General features: G+C 57.2%; 1 protein-coding gene across 1 annotated transcript; it reads right to left on the reverse strand.

Moving 5' to 3' along the window:
• Positions 1-6357: 6357 nt before the first annotated feature.
• Positions 6358-16946, reverse strand: SHOX (short stature homeobox). Its single transcript, XM_032474458.1, has 5 exons — positions 16670-16946; positions 13037-13245; positions 8992-9049; positions 8804-8892; positions 6358-7450 (listed from the first exon to the last, which is right to left on the reverse strand). The coding sequence occupies exons 1-5, from the start codon at positions 16944-16946 to the stop codon at positions 7205-7207; spliced, it is 879 nt and encodes a 292-aa protein (XP_032330349.1). The 3' UTR covers positions 6358-7204.
• Positions 16947-18033: the final 1087 nt, after the last annotated feature.

The raw sequence follows: 18033 nt of genomic DNA on the forward strand, positions 1-18033 counted from the left end.
TTCCAGCATCGGGAGGAAAACGTGTCCCCTGTGTGGTCGGTCCGTTTAGGGCTTCATCAGGCTGCTCACTGTCTGAATGGCTTCCTGGCGTCTGCAGCACCATTCCTGGTCCCTCCACCCTGTCCCGAGTCGTCCCACGCCATCCCAGCATGTCTTTCTGCCATGCGTTTGTATTAAGTACTGTGGACACATCCCGGCAACTTAAACATCCACAGAGTGAGTCGGGGGCCCGTGTCTCTTTGTAGGAAGAGTCGGGGCGGACAGCTCCACGCAGCTCCCATGGGTCTGCTCGGCGCAGGGGAACACTGACATCTCCGAGGAGAGACGCCGAGAAGTGAGCAGGTCCAGGAGCCAGCTTCACAACAGGTGCTTGTGGTGTCCGCGTTCCTCCCCACATCTCTGCTGGAAGAACCGTGCATTTTAGTCCCAAATGCTAACGCAGGTGGGCGAGGTGAGAGCATGTTAGACTTTTAGGCTAATTCTCCGTGATTTTACGTGAATGGCAGAAACGGAAATACTGAGAAGAGAAACCTCAGAACTTCAATCAATCCCCCCCGCAACAAAAAAAATGCATAGACGTTATCTTGTAAACAAGTAAGATTCAGCAGTGGACACTCCACATTTGTCTTTATTCTAAGAATCTCCATGTCTCAACAAAAGGAGATCATTTTTTTAAACCCTGTAAAATGGGGACACAACCACAGAACTCCATGGAGATGACCATGTCCCTCGTTTGGGCTCTGTATCACTAGGAATATAGGCACGCGGGTGAAATTTAAAACAGCTTTATTTTTTTCTTCCCTAACAACTGCTCGGCGAGCCCTTGCAGAGCTCCCCCCACCGCTGCCTCTGCCGCCCCCGGGTGTGTGGTTTCGCTTCCGCTGTGTTTTCCCTCCATCCCTACACTTCCTATGACTGAGTACGAGAGCAGCAGACGCCCCAGCAGAAGCCTCAGGACCCTGGAAGGAGAAAACGGCCGGCCGTCTGCAGGAGGCAGAGCCCATGCGCTTTCGTGGTCAGTCTAGGGCTGTGAGAACCGGCTGTACGAGACGGCTCTCCGAAGACGCCCAGCCTGCTCTTCCCAAAGGCGCACCCGCGTGTGCAAGTTAAAATAATTTAAAAAGAAAAACAAAACTGTGTTCCAGTCCAGGGACCATCCGCAGTACAACCCATGGGGAAAAAATCAGAAAGAAATTCAGACCGACTGTTCTGGGTTCAAACACGCCAAGAATGTCTCAAAGGCAGAGTCGCCCAGGCCTGGCCTTATTTGAAAAGGATGCGTTACAACTGGCAACGCAGTGAGTGGAACGATCTCCTAAACAATGTTACACAATAGGAGTGGATTTCCTGAGCCAAGCTAGACGGTTAAGGCTGTTTTCACTATAAAATAGCTGTGCTGATTACATTTTTAACCGAGGCCAGGATTACCAAAGCTGGCTGCATTTGCCCCAGAAGGACAGAGCTCTCTAGAGGCCCGTGATGGAGACGCCTGGAGTCGGCCATCAGTCACCCCTCCACGGCCACACCCTGGGGCTGCTCACAGGTCGCTTAGGCCTTGAGGACATGCCTGTCTTCAGTGACCCGGCTCCCGTGTGGACACCCGCCAGGATCCCAGTCCTGCAGGGCACACACAGGCTTGGGGGAGAGGGCTGAGGGCTTGGACCACTTTTGCAGCATCTGAGTTGGAAAAGAAAAGGGAATCTCAAGTTGGAGCCTCAGCATCTAAGAGGGAGGTCCTCAGAACCCCTCCCTGGCCGAGATGCTTTCCAGAGCCAAGAGCGACCAGAACCCAGTGGAGATATAACACACCTGCCAGTGGCAAACCTGGGGCGACGGGAGCTGCCCACCTGCCAGGGGACTCACCCACCCCCCGGGAGTGAAGAGGCCCCCAGCCCCCCCCCACAGCGCAGAGACCCCCCTCCCTTGGCCCTCAAGTGGCCTCCTCCACCCCATGTTTGCCTGGCCTGGTGTTTCCCCCTACATGTGTTTTTTATCGGAGCTGGGAAGCCGTCGGAGAATGGCTACGTCACCTCGTTAACGTTCCTTTCCAGAAGGAGATAGAAAGCACAGGCCGAAAAGGTCTCATTTTAAAAGTTGATTTTTTTTTCCATTTATTCTTTTTTTTTTTTCTCCAAAAGGACTCCAACGCCATTGCAACGCCATTGTGGAGAATCCATACACGGTCCCAAAAGAAATCAAACGAAAGGAAAAGTTTTAAATTGGAAACCAAAAGCACGGTGGGGGCTTTTCACAAGTGCCCTGACTGCTGACCCCCAAACGCAGACTTGATTGGAAACAGGGAATTTTTTCTCATTCCTTCCCCCACTTCGGGGAGAACAGACCCTTCCCTAAGGGGTTATAGAAGCCAAAGTGAGCCCCCAGGAGAGGGGACCAGACGCCCACCAGAAACGCACACACACTTGGGTGTCGCCTGGCAAACAAAATGCCACGTTCAGCCACCGCGGGCTTGGCCATGTCTTCCCCCCACATCGGTCTCCTCTGGGGAGAGGTGAGAATTTTTTTTAACACTTGAATACAAATATTTATAAGTTTATTTATATCTCCGTTTTACAAGATGTACATTCATACTATATGGTTTGACAAAATACACTTTGTAACTAGAACTAACCTCGAGGGCATTTCGTGTTGGGGGCCTTCGAGCACCGCCAAAAAAAAACCTTCAGCGTGTATATGTGCACGCGTGCATGTATGCGTGTGCGTGCATGTGCATGCGTCTGAGTGTGTGTGTGCATGTGTGTGCATGTATGTGCGTGCACGTGTGTGCGTGCGTGTATGTGCATGCATGCGTGTGTGCGTGCCTGTGTGTGTGCATGTATGTGTGTGTGTGTCTGTGCATGTGTCTGTGCGTGCATGTGTGTGTGTTATCCCCACAACAGCAGACAGCTGTGTGATTTCATTTGCGCAATCCCTGAACAGGTCTGCAGGTCCAGACGCACCTTGCATGCGTCACCCAGACACGGGCTCTGTGTCTTAAATCATCCTGACTGCTTATAAATCCGGGGGAGGAAGTCGGGGTGGGGGGAGTGGGAGCAACAGGCTCAAAAAATAAAAAAATAAAGACAAGGCAACATCCAATTTACACTCAACATAATTAAAATAGCAAGATATTTATGAACTTTCCACCAAAGGAAATAAAATAAATAACACATCCACAACACCCACTGTCGGGAGGCAGAGAAGCCAGCCCCCCCGCCGTCAGCTCTCCGCGCGGCCGGGCCGGGCGTGGGAAACCATCGCTTTCCAATAAATAGCGCGTTTCGCAGCTTTGAAACTTGATATTTTTCTACATTCCTCAACTGATTCCTCGTTAAATATCAAATTTCAATAAAACATTTATAAATCGCATCGTGTTCATGTGTATTGAAACGTCAGCATATTCCTAAGCTAATTTTTAATAAATTAGGCACCAGTTTTGTCTCTTTTCCCCCCAAATGTTGAGCTTGTCCCCGGAAAAGCCCTCCTCAATCCCAACCTCCCAAACTTGGGGGAAGAAAAGGAGAAAAGTGCCTCAAACATGTTTGTCATTGAAGTCAGCATGGTGGCTCTTCTGGGCCCCATGACGACTGCCAAGGGAAGGGGGAATGGGGGTCCCCCTTGGATCAGGGGAGACATCAAAAGTTTCAGTGAAAGCCAGAAGTGGGCGCAGGGAGGGCTGGGGTATTGACCGGGATGGAGGGCGGGGGTGGTCGCGAGCTCGACACAAGTCGCGTCCCATCTCAGCGTCCAGATGTCCCCACGTGTACGGACCACAGACACCCATGGCTGAGGATACACACTCACTGGCCAGAACTCACGCCTGCAAGAAGCGGGGGTGGGGGGCAGCTGGGGTGCCCAGTGCAAAGGGGAGTGAGGTGGGCCGGGGGTCCCTTCACCACGGGGGCACAGGAGGCTCTGAAGATGGGAACTTCCCCAGCGTGGGAGGCCAACCGCGCTCCATGGTGCACTTGGCAGCGTTGAAAACACATGTGCTGGGGCCACTCTGTCTGCAGCAAAATGATACAGGAACCACATCTGGGTCCCGCCTTGCTTCCGTTCCTAGTGGAGAAAGTCACACACAGGGACCTTATGAAAACTGACTGAAAAAGGGCACCCCTGTTCCCTCAGGAAGGCACCTCTTGCTAAATCTTTACAACACCCGGTGGCAGGGCTTTTCAGAGCACTGAATCCCGTAAAGTACACCCAAAAGTCAGATCCAGTCCGGACAACACCGTCCCTGACGAGGTGACCGTGGAAGCAACACAGCCCCATGGCCGAAGGAAGAGAAAGACGAACGAGTCAGAAATGGATGGAGCAGAAACAACCGAACTGTGTGAGAGCAGAGCTTTTCCCTGACCGGGCGATGAACACCCTGGCAGTGCTCTTTGACCAAGGTCTCAGACAAGGAAGCCGGATCCGTGGCTCCGCCCGGCTCCGGCCAGCAGAGCCCCACGTTTCGTGGCCACGACGACCCGCCGCTCAGCCAGCACGGCTGCAAGTGTGGGCCGGCGCTTCCCTCAGCGTCACAACCGAAAAGCCCGCACCCAGCGGCGTTCACACACAGTCCCGTCCGACTGGCTTTCCAGGTGACACGTCTATCTTGGCCTGCAGCCTCGCCAATGTGCTACCTGGAAGTGCCGTGAATGACGCTGAAAGAGGGTCTCGTCTCGGGCAGAAAGCACCAGCAGCAAAAACGCTATGTCCTCCTCATAAATTCAGCTTCTTACGGCCAGCAGGGGTGGGGGATCTGCCATTTCCACACAGAGAAGCCACACCAGCCATGCTCCACGGCACCGCCACTCACACAGCCCAGAGCCTGCTCTGTTCTGGGGGCCCCCTTCGCGAGGGGTCCCCCTGGCCTGCTTGCCAGGTCAAGTCAAACAGAAGCAAGGGTTAGGTGACCCCCACCCAGCAGGCCTTTTAACCGGCTAGTCTCCCAGCCTCTGCCAGCAGCCGGCAGCTCTATTTTAAAACTTCAGATTCCACATGCCTTTCTGCTCAGGTGCAGAGTCTTCTCTTGGGGAGGGGTGGTGACAGAGGGCTATGTTTTGATAAAAGGATGCCAAATAGTTTTGGAAAAATATAGGGATATGCACATTTCACCTCCAGCTTTTGCCCAGCATTAAATTTTAGGATGAACACGGCTCATGTGAAATGGATCCGAAATGCATTTTTTATTTTTTGCATTTAAAGCAAAGTTCCAGTTTATGTAGGGGATGTAGGGGATTTTTTTTTTAAAAAAAATCACAGCTGTTTAAAAGCAAAGCTGCACAGAGGAGGCAAATTCCATAATACTATTAGCACAAGGTGGCGGGGGAGGGGTGTTGTAGGTGATTTTAAAATGCTGACCTGGCTTTCTTTCCCTCCATCACTTTAGGGCTTTATGAAGAGTCCAAACTTGGGGGGGGGGTTGAAGGGGCCTTTTGATTAAAAGAGCTTCAGATGATGCAAATGAGTCTACATTTCAGATTAGGAAGAAGGTAGCATGTATTCCCTTACACGGAAGAAAAGTAACTTTTTTCTGTCTTGGAGAAACATACTGAAATTACGGCTGAGGGAAAAGGCAAATCTGGGAAGATTCAAAGCTGGTTTGGAAATAGAGTGAACTGTTGGACTTCAGGGAACTGGATGGCCAGTTCCATGCTGGGCAGGTCTGGATTGACTAAGGCAAAAAAAAAAAAAAAAAAAGAAAGAAAGAAAGAAAGAAAGAAAGGAAAAGAGGGATGCGAATTTTCGAGGTAGACATGCCTAGCAAGGGTGCACTGCCCCCAGATCCCACACAGCACATGCAGAGAACACCACCTCAAACTCAGGTGCACCATTTGGGACCCTGGACGTTTTGGGTATATTCCTGTCAAGCGACTTCCCCGTTCTCCAAGCCAGCTGCTGAGACAAGCTGCTATTTGGTGTTTACACAATGGCCGGGTGGGGGATGGGGGGCCAACGCACAGGGAAAAAAAAAAAAAAGGTGGAGAAGGAAGAAAATCTGGAACTGCCATCCCTAGAAAACATTATCTTCAAACTCACTGCCTGGACGACGTGTCCCGGGCTCTTCCCTTCCCAGAAACAGCTCAGCCACCGCCCTCACAATCCCCCAGTCTCCCCTGTCCTGTTCTGTCCCCGCGTCCCACGCCTCACCTCCACGAGTCCTCAGCACTCCCCACCCTGGTCATCTTGGCACTGCGCCCGCAACATGCAGGAGGAGGTAATGCCCTTCGAAGTCCAAAGCTGACAGTCAAGAGTGCACAACTAAGTTTTTTTTTAAATCTATAATATTTACAATATTGCACTTTACTGCACCGAATTGCATGTCACTACCGTTAATGCTGCATTACACCTTAAAACCATGTGCCCCCGTGTCCTGATGCAAGTCATTTGCATCTGAATTCTGTCAAACAGCGGGGGGCGAGGGGAGTCAATTCAGGAATCAAAGACTGGAAAAGTAATATAGTTGCCTGTTCGACGACACAAGAAATTCTGAACCCGGTGCTTTGGGGGGCCAAACGTTTGCATGGAGACGGTGAGTCGGGTCCCCAGGAAGGTCACAACTCGGGACACTGAGGTCCCCCACCACCACCACCACCTTGGCGAGGTCCTCAAATGCGTTTCATTATTGCTGCCTTTGGGTCGGGATGGAGGTGGGGGAGCGCACAGAGCAGGGGCTCCTGCCTCGGATGCAAAAGTCCACACTGAAATCCGCACGGGTCCTGCAGCTTCTTGGATGAAAGTAAGTCCATGGCAGTGAATAAAATTATTGGCAACCAAGCATTGGCATCTTCAGCGGAGACCAGCCCCAGATCTTTTGGTTTAATCGACTCTTAAGATCTCGGAAAGGCGCGTAGGAGGCCGCATGCACAGGGTGGGAACGCCGGCAGCAAAGGAGAACGCGGCGCCGCCGAGGGGCTCCACGTGGCCCCGGGTCCCAGAACGCACAGACCGCGGGGTGGTCCAGGGCGGAGCTGGGTGGTCTGAACGTCACCTGCTCTCTCTCCCCCACAGGCTCTGCGAGAGTCGGGCGGGGTCTTGCGGTCCCGGGACGCCCCCTTCCTAGGCCTGCCGGGGGCCCCCAGGCTGCGACGCGCGAGGAGTCCGCTGCGCCCTCGCTCAGGGGCGTCCGCGTTGCGGTCGGGGGTGCGGAGGGGTCGAGTGCAGGACGCAGCGCGGACGGGGCGGCGGGGCCGGGACGGGCGCGGGGCCGGGCGGCGGGTCAGAGCCCCAGGGCTTCGGCGTGCTTCCGCGCCTTCAGCCGCAGGTCGGCGATACTCGAGTTCTTGCTGTTACTCTTGGCGGCGGCGGCCACAACGGCGGCGGCCGAGGCCGACTCGGCCAGGGACGCGATGGGCAGCCCGAAGGGCGGTGGTGGGAACATCAGGTAGGGCGCGTGGGCCGCCAGGTGCGGGTGCAGGTGCGGGTGCGCGTGCGCCACGCCTTCCAGCTGCAGCTGCGCCTGGACCTGCGGGCAGACGAGGCGCAGTTAGGACGAGGCTTCGGTGGGGGGGCTTTCCCGCCCCGAGGACCCCGAGGGCGCCCCCTCTCCTGTGGAGCCGTCGCTTCTTCCCCGATCCGGGATCACCACCCACTGTCCTCTGGACACCTGATGTCGGACGGGATCCGTGGCCACTTTGGACAGAACTAGGGCTGAGGAAGCTGCAGTCCCCACACGCACATCCTTGCGAGCACCGGAGTGTCTACAGCAGGCACCCCCTCCTCACCAGGCCCCCAGCTGACTCTTGACCCTCGATCCCCGACTCAGGGCCCAGCCTTCAGCTGGGGCCTCCTCACACTCTCCCTCCCGGAGTCCCCGAATCTCCCAGGAGCACAGCCAGATCTGCGGGCTCCGGCCGCCTAATCTCGCTGGGGCCTAATGGCTGAGCCCACGTCGGGGCAGCTGCTCCTGTGGTGCTGAGGGGCGGCCCTGGACTATCCCCCTGCCTATGGCGCCGGAAGTCTGCGAGCCCCAGCTCTATTTCCACGATGCCACACGGAGCTGACCCTCCAGGCTGGGCCAAACCCATGGGACCGCATGCCCTCAGGAAATGGGGTCCCGACAAACCCCAGCCTGGCTGTAGGAGCCGAAGCCCTGCGTGAGGAGGCCACGCCTCCGCTCTGCCCAGAGCACCCCTCCTCCAGCTTGCGCACCCCCGCCCGCCACCCTGGGGCCCCCAGCCCCGTCCTGCCACATGGGGGCCACAGGCCGGGTCCCTCCTCCTGCCTGGAGTCTCTCCACCCACTCAGCGAAGGTCCAGAGTGGAGGGAGGCCTTTGGGACAACTGGACCTTCTGGCCGCCCCCACGTCCGCTCAGGGCACCCTGCGCTCTGGACCCCCTAACTCTCCCTGGATTTGAGCCAGATGCCCCCCACTCTGAAATGCAGAGCAGAGCAAGGCCCACGTCCAGGAGGGGAGCAGACGCCCCCAGTCCATCCGGACAAGCTAGGGGCAGGGGGTGGGGATGCGGGTGGGGTGGGGTGCAGAAACTCCAGCCCTCAGACTCTCGAACAGCAGCAACCCCTCCCTCCCGCCAGGCTCCTGGGCGGCGAGCGGGTGGGTGGTTCCTGGGTGGGTGGGATTTTTCCCTCCGATTTTTGTAAAATTATGTTTGGGTTTATGTCCTAGCCCTCCCAAAGGTAACTCGTGGAGTTTTACAGCGTGATGTTAATACGTGCCAAAGGGTTTATAAATGCCCCCTTGTAAAAGCGGCCTCCTTTCTTCGGTGGGGGCGGGAGGAGGCGGGGGCGGGAGGAAGCGGGGGCAGGACGCCAGTGCGGCGGGGGAAGCGGTTCAGAAGGAAGGGAAAAAACGAGCTACCTGTTGGAAAGGCATCCTCAGGGCGCCCATGTTCACGTAGGGCGCTACCCTGCAGGCGTCCAGGTGGCTGGCGGTGCCCAGGATAACGCCTGCAAGGAAACAGGAGGTGTGAACCCGCCCGGTCCTCCCAGCCCCTCTCCGGCCTCCCCACGCGCCCCCACCTCCACGCCCGCCATCCCCGCACCCACCTTTATGCATCTGGTTTTCTTGCTTGCGACACTTGGCTCTCCGGTTCTGGAACCAGACCTGGGAACGGAGTGGACAGACGTGTACCCCTGTAAGCCACAGGGCCACCAGGAGGGAGGCCTTCCTTCTCAAAGCCAGAAAGTGTGCAAGGCACTTGGAGCATCGTGAGAGGCAACCTGGCCCCAAGGAGCCAGAAAACCCACAGAGCTGCCCCACCGCCTGCCTTTGTCCCCCCCACCCCCCCACCTGCCTTTGTCCCCCCCACCCCCCCACCCCCACCCAGCCCCTTGTAGCCAGCTACCTGGAGCTGGGAATTGTCCAACTCACTTTTCAACCCTCCCTGTCCCTTAAATGAGACAGGAGCATCAGTAATCACATGTTTAAAGTGAGAAAGTGGGTGCTGGGGGGACGGAGAACGTTCCATCCTGTGTGGGCAGCCCCCCTCCAACCGGCCACGCTTTGGACAAACCTGACCTTCCACCCTGACCTTCCACCTTCCAACCTTAGTGCCCAAGGAAGGGGTGGGGGACACAGGTGGTTACCCACGTCCAAATCCCACGCTGTCCCCAATCAGACTTGGACCACACAGAGTCCAAAAACTTTCAAGTCCTCTGTGCCTCAGTTGGAAGCCTGGAGGGTCCCAGTTAACACTGCAGAGTCGTGAATGACCTTGGTCCCTGAGGACCTGGCTCACCCCCAGAGGGCAGGCTCCCCGCTACAGGCACTCGGCCTCCCCGCCTTGGGAGGCCTTATCAAGAGTTTGGGCAGGAAAGGGTGTTGGGATCCTTCCCAGTCCTGCTAGTTTCACAGGCCGGATGTCAAGATTCGGGTGCAAAGCCGCCCCAAATACACCCCACCACTCCCCACCCTCACCCTGCCTCCTCCCCCAAACAGCCCTGGTGCCAAACACCATGGCCCTTAGGCTGTCTCTGACCAAATCTGGGTTCACCTCCCTCTGTGTTCTTAGGCATTTAATTCTTCCTAAGTGGCTTTCCCCAAAACTTTCCCTCCACCCTCACTCACCCTCCTGCCATGATGGTGGTCACAGACCGCGCAGAGTCATTAGCACAAAGAAAGCCTTCCCCTGGGCCACACTCCACTGCATCCAGGGAGCTCGGGGACCCCGCTCCAAGCCCAGGGCCTGGGGCGCTTGACTTTCACTCCCTGGGGATCGGGGCACTTCAGCCCCCGGGAAGGCTGGGAGCAGCAGGCAGTCAGGAAAGCTGAACTTTTCCTCCATTCCAGACTCTTAACAGGGCAGTTTTCTATCTAATCCCGCTTGTCAGAATTGGCTTTCCAGAACGTTCGAGAGCTCACCCTGCCAGGCTGCAGGGGGGCTGGAGAACTTGGACGCTGTTCCCCTGAAAAGTATTTCCAAAAACTGTGCCCCCTCCAAGTTGAGATTCAGCCCTCTGTCCTCCGTTTCCAAGCCTACACTCATACTCCTCTTCCCCTCTACACCCCCCACCCAGGACTCCGCCCACCCCCTTGGGGTGGGGGTCGGTCTGGACCCTTTGTGACATCCTGGGTGCCCCTCTCTCCTTGGGGTCCGGTATCCAACCTCAGGAGAGCACTGCCAGACAGGCAAGTTCTGCCCACTCCCCCACAAGGCATTTCTCAAAAACAGAATCCGACTTAAATCTAGAAAGCAAGCTCTCTTTCCCTTCAGCGGGGGGGGGGGGGGGGGGATAAGATTATGGAGAATAAAAGTGATGAATTTGCTGCTTCGTTCAGCGATAATAAATCAGTCTTGGGGTGATTCACGATCAATTCCAATTAGTCCTGAATATGCTAAGTAAAGCACAGTACACTGGTTTAGACAGTTATTTCTTCATTAAGGACCAGTCACTGATTTCTTTCACAAATGCTGTAATCTGATTTCCTTTTGATTTCCATTACAGACAGTGAATAATGACATTTAATTTAGCGCTGCGCCATAAACCCACAGATATTTGTTGTAATTAAATTACCGCCCGCTCCTCACCGTGGTCTCATAACTTTCGATTATAACCCTGACAGCTGGGTGATATGAGCTTCCCGCACAACACTAAAAATAAAAGGTTAATAAGGACCAGCTTCCAAAAGATCTTCAATTTATTTACAGCAAATTTCCACACTAAATTGAAACTCTAGCCTTTAACAACACAGGACAGGCTGTACCGAAAAGGATTACCAAACAGTTCAGAGACAGGATTAAAATATAGTGCATTTTGCTCTGTGTGTGTGTGTGTCTCTCTCTCTTTTTCTTTCTTTCTTTCTTTCTTTCTTTCTTTCTTTCTTTCTTTCTTTCTTTCTTTCTTTCTTTCTTTCTTTCTTTCTTTCTTTCTTTCCTTTCTTTCTTTCTTTCTTTCTTTCTTGCCTCCCCCAGCCCCCATGGCTTCTACACAACGGGGTAGATGTTTTAACTAATTGGTTTTTACGAGCACTTTCTGCCTTCTTTTTACGATGCAATTCTTTTCCCCGTGGCCAATAAGAAATGATTTCTTTTCTTCTAGTCCCTTGTTTATTTTTATTATTATTTACAGTTGTTACATTGTAATTCACCTCTGGATCGATAAGCACTCCCTTTCCACTGCCCCCCGACCCCCCCCCCCCCGGCCCCTTTCATTTTAGGGCTTTTCTCAAGGTCTGTCGCCACCCAAGAAGCAATTTTCTGCCAACTCGGTCTGGCCTGCTAAGGTGCTGTTCAGTAATAGACTACTGAAAGAAATAGTGTGGAATTAAATTACAAGTAATTTATTTTTATAGAAACAGTACATCACGGCCTGGGAGATATTGCAGATCCCAGGCAGAAAGACTGTGAGATGACATAAAAGTTGATGTCCCCTTCAGCAAAAGTTTAATCTTTTCATTAATTTAAATGGTCCAGCCCCATCCATCTTTCCAGGGAAATGTGGCCAGACTCCCCCCCTCCCTCCCCACCGCTACCAACGCCCCAACAGACTCCCCTGGGGAGGGGGTCCCCAGAGCTCCCCCACCTGTGGTCCCACCCCTGCGGGAAGGTTCTGGGAACGGCTGTGGCTGCAGACAATTTTGCAAAGGATTGGGACGGTTGCATTTCATCTTAAGAAACCCTCTTTTAACTGCGTTCAGACGCAAGGATAGAAGGGGCAAGTGTGCAGAAACCTTCCCCCCCAACCAGTTAAAGATTTTATAAAACCCTTTTTGCTTTTTCGTTTCAGCAGTACCATCGGGACGAAGGTGTGTTTAAATACGCTGACCCTACACCAGTAAGAAACCCGTTCTTTCAAAGCCTTCGCTTTTCATGGCCCCTCCCCCGTTGGCATATTAATTCCATTTATTTAAATAACCAGTCCCCAGAGCCCAGGGACCCCCGACCCCTTTTCCTTCTCTCCTGGCCCTGCTGTCCTGCCCGGAACCGTCAAAATCGACGAGTAGGCCCAGCAGAACGTCCAGGCCCCACCTCCCAGGAGGGGTCCGCGGTACCCGGAGGACGCGATTTGGAAGCGAATCTTTGCTACCCTTCCCCACAAATAAATCCATCCATTTAACTTAACGTTTGCAACGTCCGACTACAGATACGCAGGAGCGTCCCCGCCGCGCACGTGCGGCGCACACCCAGGGCCCCCGCAGACGGCGGCTCGCCAGATGGGGCATCAAGAAATCATGCGCCCGCGACCCCCTCCCCCCGCCTGCGTCCCAGCTAATCCGGCCCCGCTCGGGCATGAGTCGCTCATCGAGACGCCCGGAGTGCGGGCGAGACTTCCCCCGCCTCTCGCCCCTCGCCTCCTCTCCGCACCTCTCTGCTCCCGGGAGCGGAGGGAGGGGGACTGGGAGCGACGGGGGTTAGACTCCAGCGGGGCCGGGGGCGGAGGATCGAAGCCGTAGGAAGGAGAGAACCAACTTCCTGACGAGCCAGAGATGGAGGGCGGGCCTGCCAGGCGGGGTGTGGGCCCCCGACGCGCGAGGACCCGCGGCGCCCCCGGAAGGCCTGGCTCCCGCGGCCTGCAGTGTCCCCGCGCTCCGGGAAGGGCCGGGCGGCCGGGCCGAGGGGAGCCGGCGCGCCGGCCGGGCCCGCGGCCTCACCTGCACGCGCGCCTCGGAGAGCCCCAGGCGCTGGCTGAGCTCCTCGCGCATGAAGGCGTCCGGGTAGTGCGTCTCGTCGAAGAGCCGCTCCAGCTCGTTGAGCTGCTCCAGCGTGAAGTTGGTGCGGCTGCGCCGCTGCTTCAGCTTGGTCTGCCCGTCCTCGTCCTCCGACTTGACGTCCTCCCGCTTCTCCTTGCAGTCGTAAATACCTGCAGGCGGGCCGAGGACACAGCGCTGAGGCCCGGGGTGGCCCGCCCCGCGCGCGCCCCGAGCCCCTCCGCCGGCCCCCACCTCCCCGGCCCGGGGTCCCCGCGCGCGCAAGGAGGAGGGCCCCGGGGGGACGCTCGGCGCGGCCGGCCAAGGCCCGCGCGCGCTGGCGGCGGAGGGGCCCGGGGGGCACTGGCGCCCTGACGCAAAGCTGCGCCAAGTCAATAGCGCAAACTCGAGGGAAGACGCGCTCCTTTGTAATAAGTCGGGCCTTGGCGGCCTGGTGTTTCTTGGCCTAATCTCCGAATAGTTTCCTCAATTATCCACTTCGCCTCTGTTGACATATTGACATAGCGTAACCTTCTCGCTCTCTTTTCCAAAGGGGAGTAGGGTGTTAAATATTAAGTCAAAGAAGCTTAAGCAGAATCGTTCGTGTGGGGTCCCTGGTGGGGCGCCTGGGAAGGGCGCAGGGACAGCCCAGGCCAGGCTGGGGTCCAGGCCCGGGGAAGCCGCGGCCCCCGTCTGCAGCGCAGCAGCGCAGCACGACGGGGACCGCGCCAGCCGGGCCGGAGCCTCCCTCTGGACGCCGAGGAGCTGGGCCCGCGGCCCGGGCGCTGGTCTTTTTCTGACCAGGAAAGCAAAGACATATCTTGCGGCGCACCCAGGAGCACAGTCCCCTGGCTTCCTGGTTTCCCATGGCGGCCTGGTTTCCCATGAGATATGAGAGATCCTTGGCGGCCCAGCTGTCTCTTGGACATATATTCTCACACCCCACCAGGACTCCAAGGGTGGCACTTTCTTATGTCCAAAAATTATGAGCTGCTGTGTTTGTTGTGGGCGGGGGCAGGCCATCAGGCAGTAAGGTCAGGATTTAGGAGATTCTAACCGAAAAACTTGTCCTCCCTATCTCTAGGAAATGCCGCCCCTCACCCAGCTCAGGGGCTTAAAATAAAGGGTGGCCCCTGCTGCACAGCGGGTCGGAGCTGCGTCTCGGCAGCCTTTGGGTTTCCTTGTGCTTTTCCTGCCCGTCATAGGGCCTGCTGGCCACAAGCAAATAGCACCTCCATGCCCTCGTTAGATGTCCCCTAAGTGTCAAGGAGAAGAGACTGGCCTTCAGGGGGCTCTGTCCGAGGAGGCTGGGGTCCCACCAGTTCTGAAAGCACTGTGGAACCCCCTTAGTAGTAATCCCAGACTTGCAAAGGAGGAAGACCCAATTCCTCTGTGGAGCGAGGGGAAAACCAGGGCCCCCAGCCCCCGACTCACATACCCGGTGGGGTCCCTGAGTTGGACACAAGAATCCAAGCCGTCAGTCTGCCTGCAAGTGTCTCCTCAAGGCTTCTGCGCACTGGGCACTCAATCCCAACTGGGATTTTAAAATCCCCTCTGACCTCTTGATAGGAAGGCATTTCCAGGAACACCCTATTTTACCTTAACAGTAAATCTTTTCCCAGAGGCAGCCCCAAGTCTGCTTCCTCCTTCAGGTCTCTTAAGTCAACCCCAGGGACTGGTCCCAGATGAGAAGCTGGCCTTTCAAGCCCTTCAGAACCCAGGGCATGCTTCACAAAGTCCGCAGGCTCCCGTGCGTGCCCGGCTCAGCAGGCCTGAGACCTCTCTGTTTCTCTGGAGCCCAAGGATCTCTCATATCTCATTGTGCTCCCATCCTGCAAATCCAGCCCGGGGCTGAGTCCTCCCCTCCCCGGGGTCTGCACAGACAGGCCAGGGAGAAGGTTCAGCTCAGAGGGCAGGGTGAGGGGGCATTCCTGCCTGGGCTTCTAATCTTGCCTTATTTTCCTGTTTTGAAAAGTCCTCCATTGCACTCTGCTCTGCTTCCAAGGGTTTTTTTCCAGGGTTCCACTGCTTCAGCTGTCCGGGGTGAGAGGAGGCATGCAGACGAGTGGGCTTAGCCTCTAAGGAGGATGGCAGAACCCAACAGGAACCCTGGGAGGTCAGCTGCCTGGTGCCGCGAATTAAATGTAGGCCATGACGAGTGCCCAGCCGACGGACAGCTGTGTGTCCATCAGATCAAACCCTCTCTGTAAGCACTCCATAGCCAGGTGTGTGAGGTCTCGCCAGGGGATGAGCCCCGAGGTACATCCGGCGGGCCAGGCCCAGGCTGCCTGGACTGTCAGCGGTCAGAGCCTTACTCCTAAGCCTCTGTGCCAGCTTTCTGCTCCTGCAAAGTCGAGGTCCCAGAAAGATGTCTGGGTCATCCTCCTGGCCTCAAAGCCAGCGCACCAGGACTCTGCCACCAAGCAGTAAGGGTCACCGGAGCATAGGCTCCCTGGAAGAGAACCACTTCCCCATCGCGACCCCTCGCAGCACAGACAGGGAGGGAAACAGGACCCAGGGGCCAGGTGCCAAGCTTCCTCATTCCCACTCTTTGTAATGAGAAATAGACCTTCCTACACTTTCAAACGGTGCCCCCTACGTTATTTCTCTGGTTTATAGCTGCTGGACACCCTGTTTGCACAGATTCCCCAGGTTGGGACCACTCCTGCCCAGCTGTGAGAACCCTTGTAAACCTTGTCAGTCTTCCCAGATGCAACAGCAGCACGGACCGCCCTGGAGATCTCGGGAGGAACAGCGAGGAGGAGGCCCTGGATGCAGTGGGCCTGCAGCGGGGCGGGCGGTGCTCTGACAGCCTTGGGTAGGACGGCCAAGGGCGTGTGGCCACGGGCTTCCCTGGGCCCTTCGGCCCCGTGCAGACTCTTACCACCTGCGGGCCCGGGACTGGTTTTAATTTATAGGCCCGCAGCAGCCAAGATCAAATCCCAAGGTTCCAGGGGAAAGTTTCCCGAAGAGGAAACAGTGCGGAGAGAGGTTCAGGCGGCGGAAGAGGCGACCGCGCGCGTTGCCTCCGGGACCGCCGGCCAGCGCCATCCTCCGCTGCCGGTTTCTAGCTCGGGAAGCCGGCAGGCGCTGGACGCCGGGAGAGGTGTGTACGGATTTCTCCGCGGCCGTGGGAACGGATGCAAGGAAGACCGACAGGCAGACAGGCACGCGCCCAGCAGCCCTGCGGCCTCGGTTTACAAGCACATCCACCCAGATTCACCCCAACCCAGGAAAGTTCCCGCTGCGGCGCCCAGTGCCAACGCCCCGGAGCGAAAGCGATCGGCGGGCGGAGCGCGGCCTCAGCCTCCTCTCATCCTCGGCTCCCATGCCTCCCTCCCTCCCTGTCTCCTCGCTTCTCCTGCCGAATCCTAACCCCCTGTTTGGTTTCCTTCTTACGAGAAGACTGGCGATGGATTGCCGGGGCCCTTCCGTCCGAGCCGTGGCTGTGAATTCAGGGTTTGGGATCGACTTGAGAGCGATCCGCGGCGCCCGGGGCCTCCTCGCGCGCGCGGAAGGAAGGGCAGGCGGACAGGCTCCGAGGCGAGGAAACGCCGTCCCCGGGAGGGGCCCGGAGCCGGGGCCCGGCGAGCTTACCTTCCGCAGCCCTCCCCGCACCGAACTCTTTCAGTTTGTCCTTGTCGTTGTCCTCGTGGCCCTTAAATAGATGTACCGGACAGTGGCCGCTGCTTTCCGTTATCTCCGGGAGGTTGGATTCCGAGCTCCCCAGCTCCCGGGAGCGCGCCAGTCCGCTCTCCAAAACTTCCCTGTACGTGATTGAATCCTTCTTGCCGCCGCCGCCGCCGCCGCCGCCGCTGGTCTCCTTGCTTTTCTGGTCAAAAGATTTGGATACAAAAGCCGTGAGCTCTTCCATGGCTGCCCGGGGCCGCGGGGGTCCGCGGGGCTCGGCGGGGCTGGCTGGGAGCCGGGCTGTGGTCCGCACGCCTCCCGCGCGGAGAGGACGGTCCGTGTGAGGGTAGGTCCCTCCAGCTGTTATTTATGCCTTTCAATTTGAGATCTCACTATTTATACACGGCTACCTCCGCCCAACCCCCAGCCTGCCCTGTCTGCTGCAATTACAGCTCCCGGCTCGGCGGCGGGCGCACGCAGAGACGCTATCTCTCCCCCACCTCCAGTCCGGCAATTGGCTTTCTTTTCATTTCATCACTGTTTGGCGTCTGTGCACCTTGGTGTGGAGAGGTACAGATCAAGTTTTTGAAGGGAGAGAGAGAGCGCGCGCGCGCGCGAGCGGGCGCAGGCGCCAGCGCCCCAAACAGGTACCCGCATTCTCTCAATGGCTGGCGGAAACGAAACTCAAGGAGGAGTTTAGGGATTGTGAGGACGTCCTTGCCGGCCCGCAGAGCCGGGAGGAGCGCAGCCTCGCCCCCCGAATGACTGTTATCCCGCCAGGATGTGTCCGGGCGTGGCCGTGCGCAGACTCCACGGAAGAGACCCGGGCGGCGGTGGCGCGCCATCACAGACGGGAATTGACTCCGAGCTGGAGATGCGGTGGGCTTGCGGGGCTGGACCCGCCGGCGCGGCCCCGCAGGAGCGAGCGGGTGGAGCGGCTGCGCGCGGCGAGACTGGGGAACACCTCGAGGAACCCCCAAAGTGAGAGAAAGAGGCCCAGGTCTCTCCGAAAGTGGGCACCCGAGCCTCGGCGGCGGCGGCGGTGCAAAACGGCTCGCAGACCACGGAGGGGCCGGCGCCGCCGAGGCCGGGGACACGGACGCTGCGGGCCACGAGCGCACGGAGCGCGGTGGTCCAGACGCGAAGAAGCCGGCGGGTCCCTGGGAGAACTGGTTTGTATACCGCGGTCCTCGGGGCACGCGTCAGATCTCGTTCGACCGGACCGACGCAGCCGTCTTTAGAGCCGTGCTGTCAGCCTGGTGTCTGAGAGGTTTATTGGGGGAAAATAGATGTATTTTTGGCTATACCACGGTTCCCCTGACCAGATCTTG

Source organism: Camelus ferus, chromosome X, assembly GCF_009834535.1.
Source record: "Camelus ferus isolate YT-003-E chromosome X, BCGSAC_Cfer_1.0, whole genome shotgun sequence".
NCBI lineage: Eukaryota > Metazoa > Chordata > Mammalia > Artiodactyla > Camelidae > Camelus > Camelus ferus.

Bases quoted from the DNA above. Each gene is read 5' to 3' on its own strand.
- SHOX (XM_032474458.1), bottom strand. From the start codon at position 16,946: ATGGAAGAGCTCACGGCTTTTGTATCCAAATCTTTTGACCAGAAAAGC. The intron at 13,246-16,669 runs GTAAGCTCGCCG...GCCCGCCTGCAG, and splicing joins TGCGGGGAGGGCTGCGGAAG to GTATTTACGACTGCAAGGAG. The intron at 9,050-13,036 runs GTGAGGCCGCGG...CTCCGTTCCCAG, and splicing joins TCTCCGAGGCGCGCGTGCAG to GTCTGGTTCCAGAACCGGAG.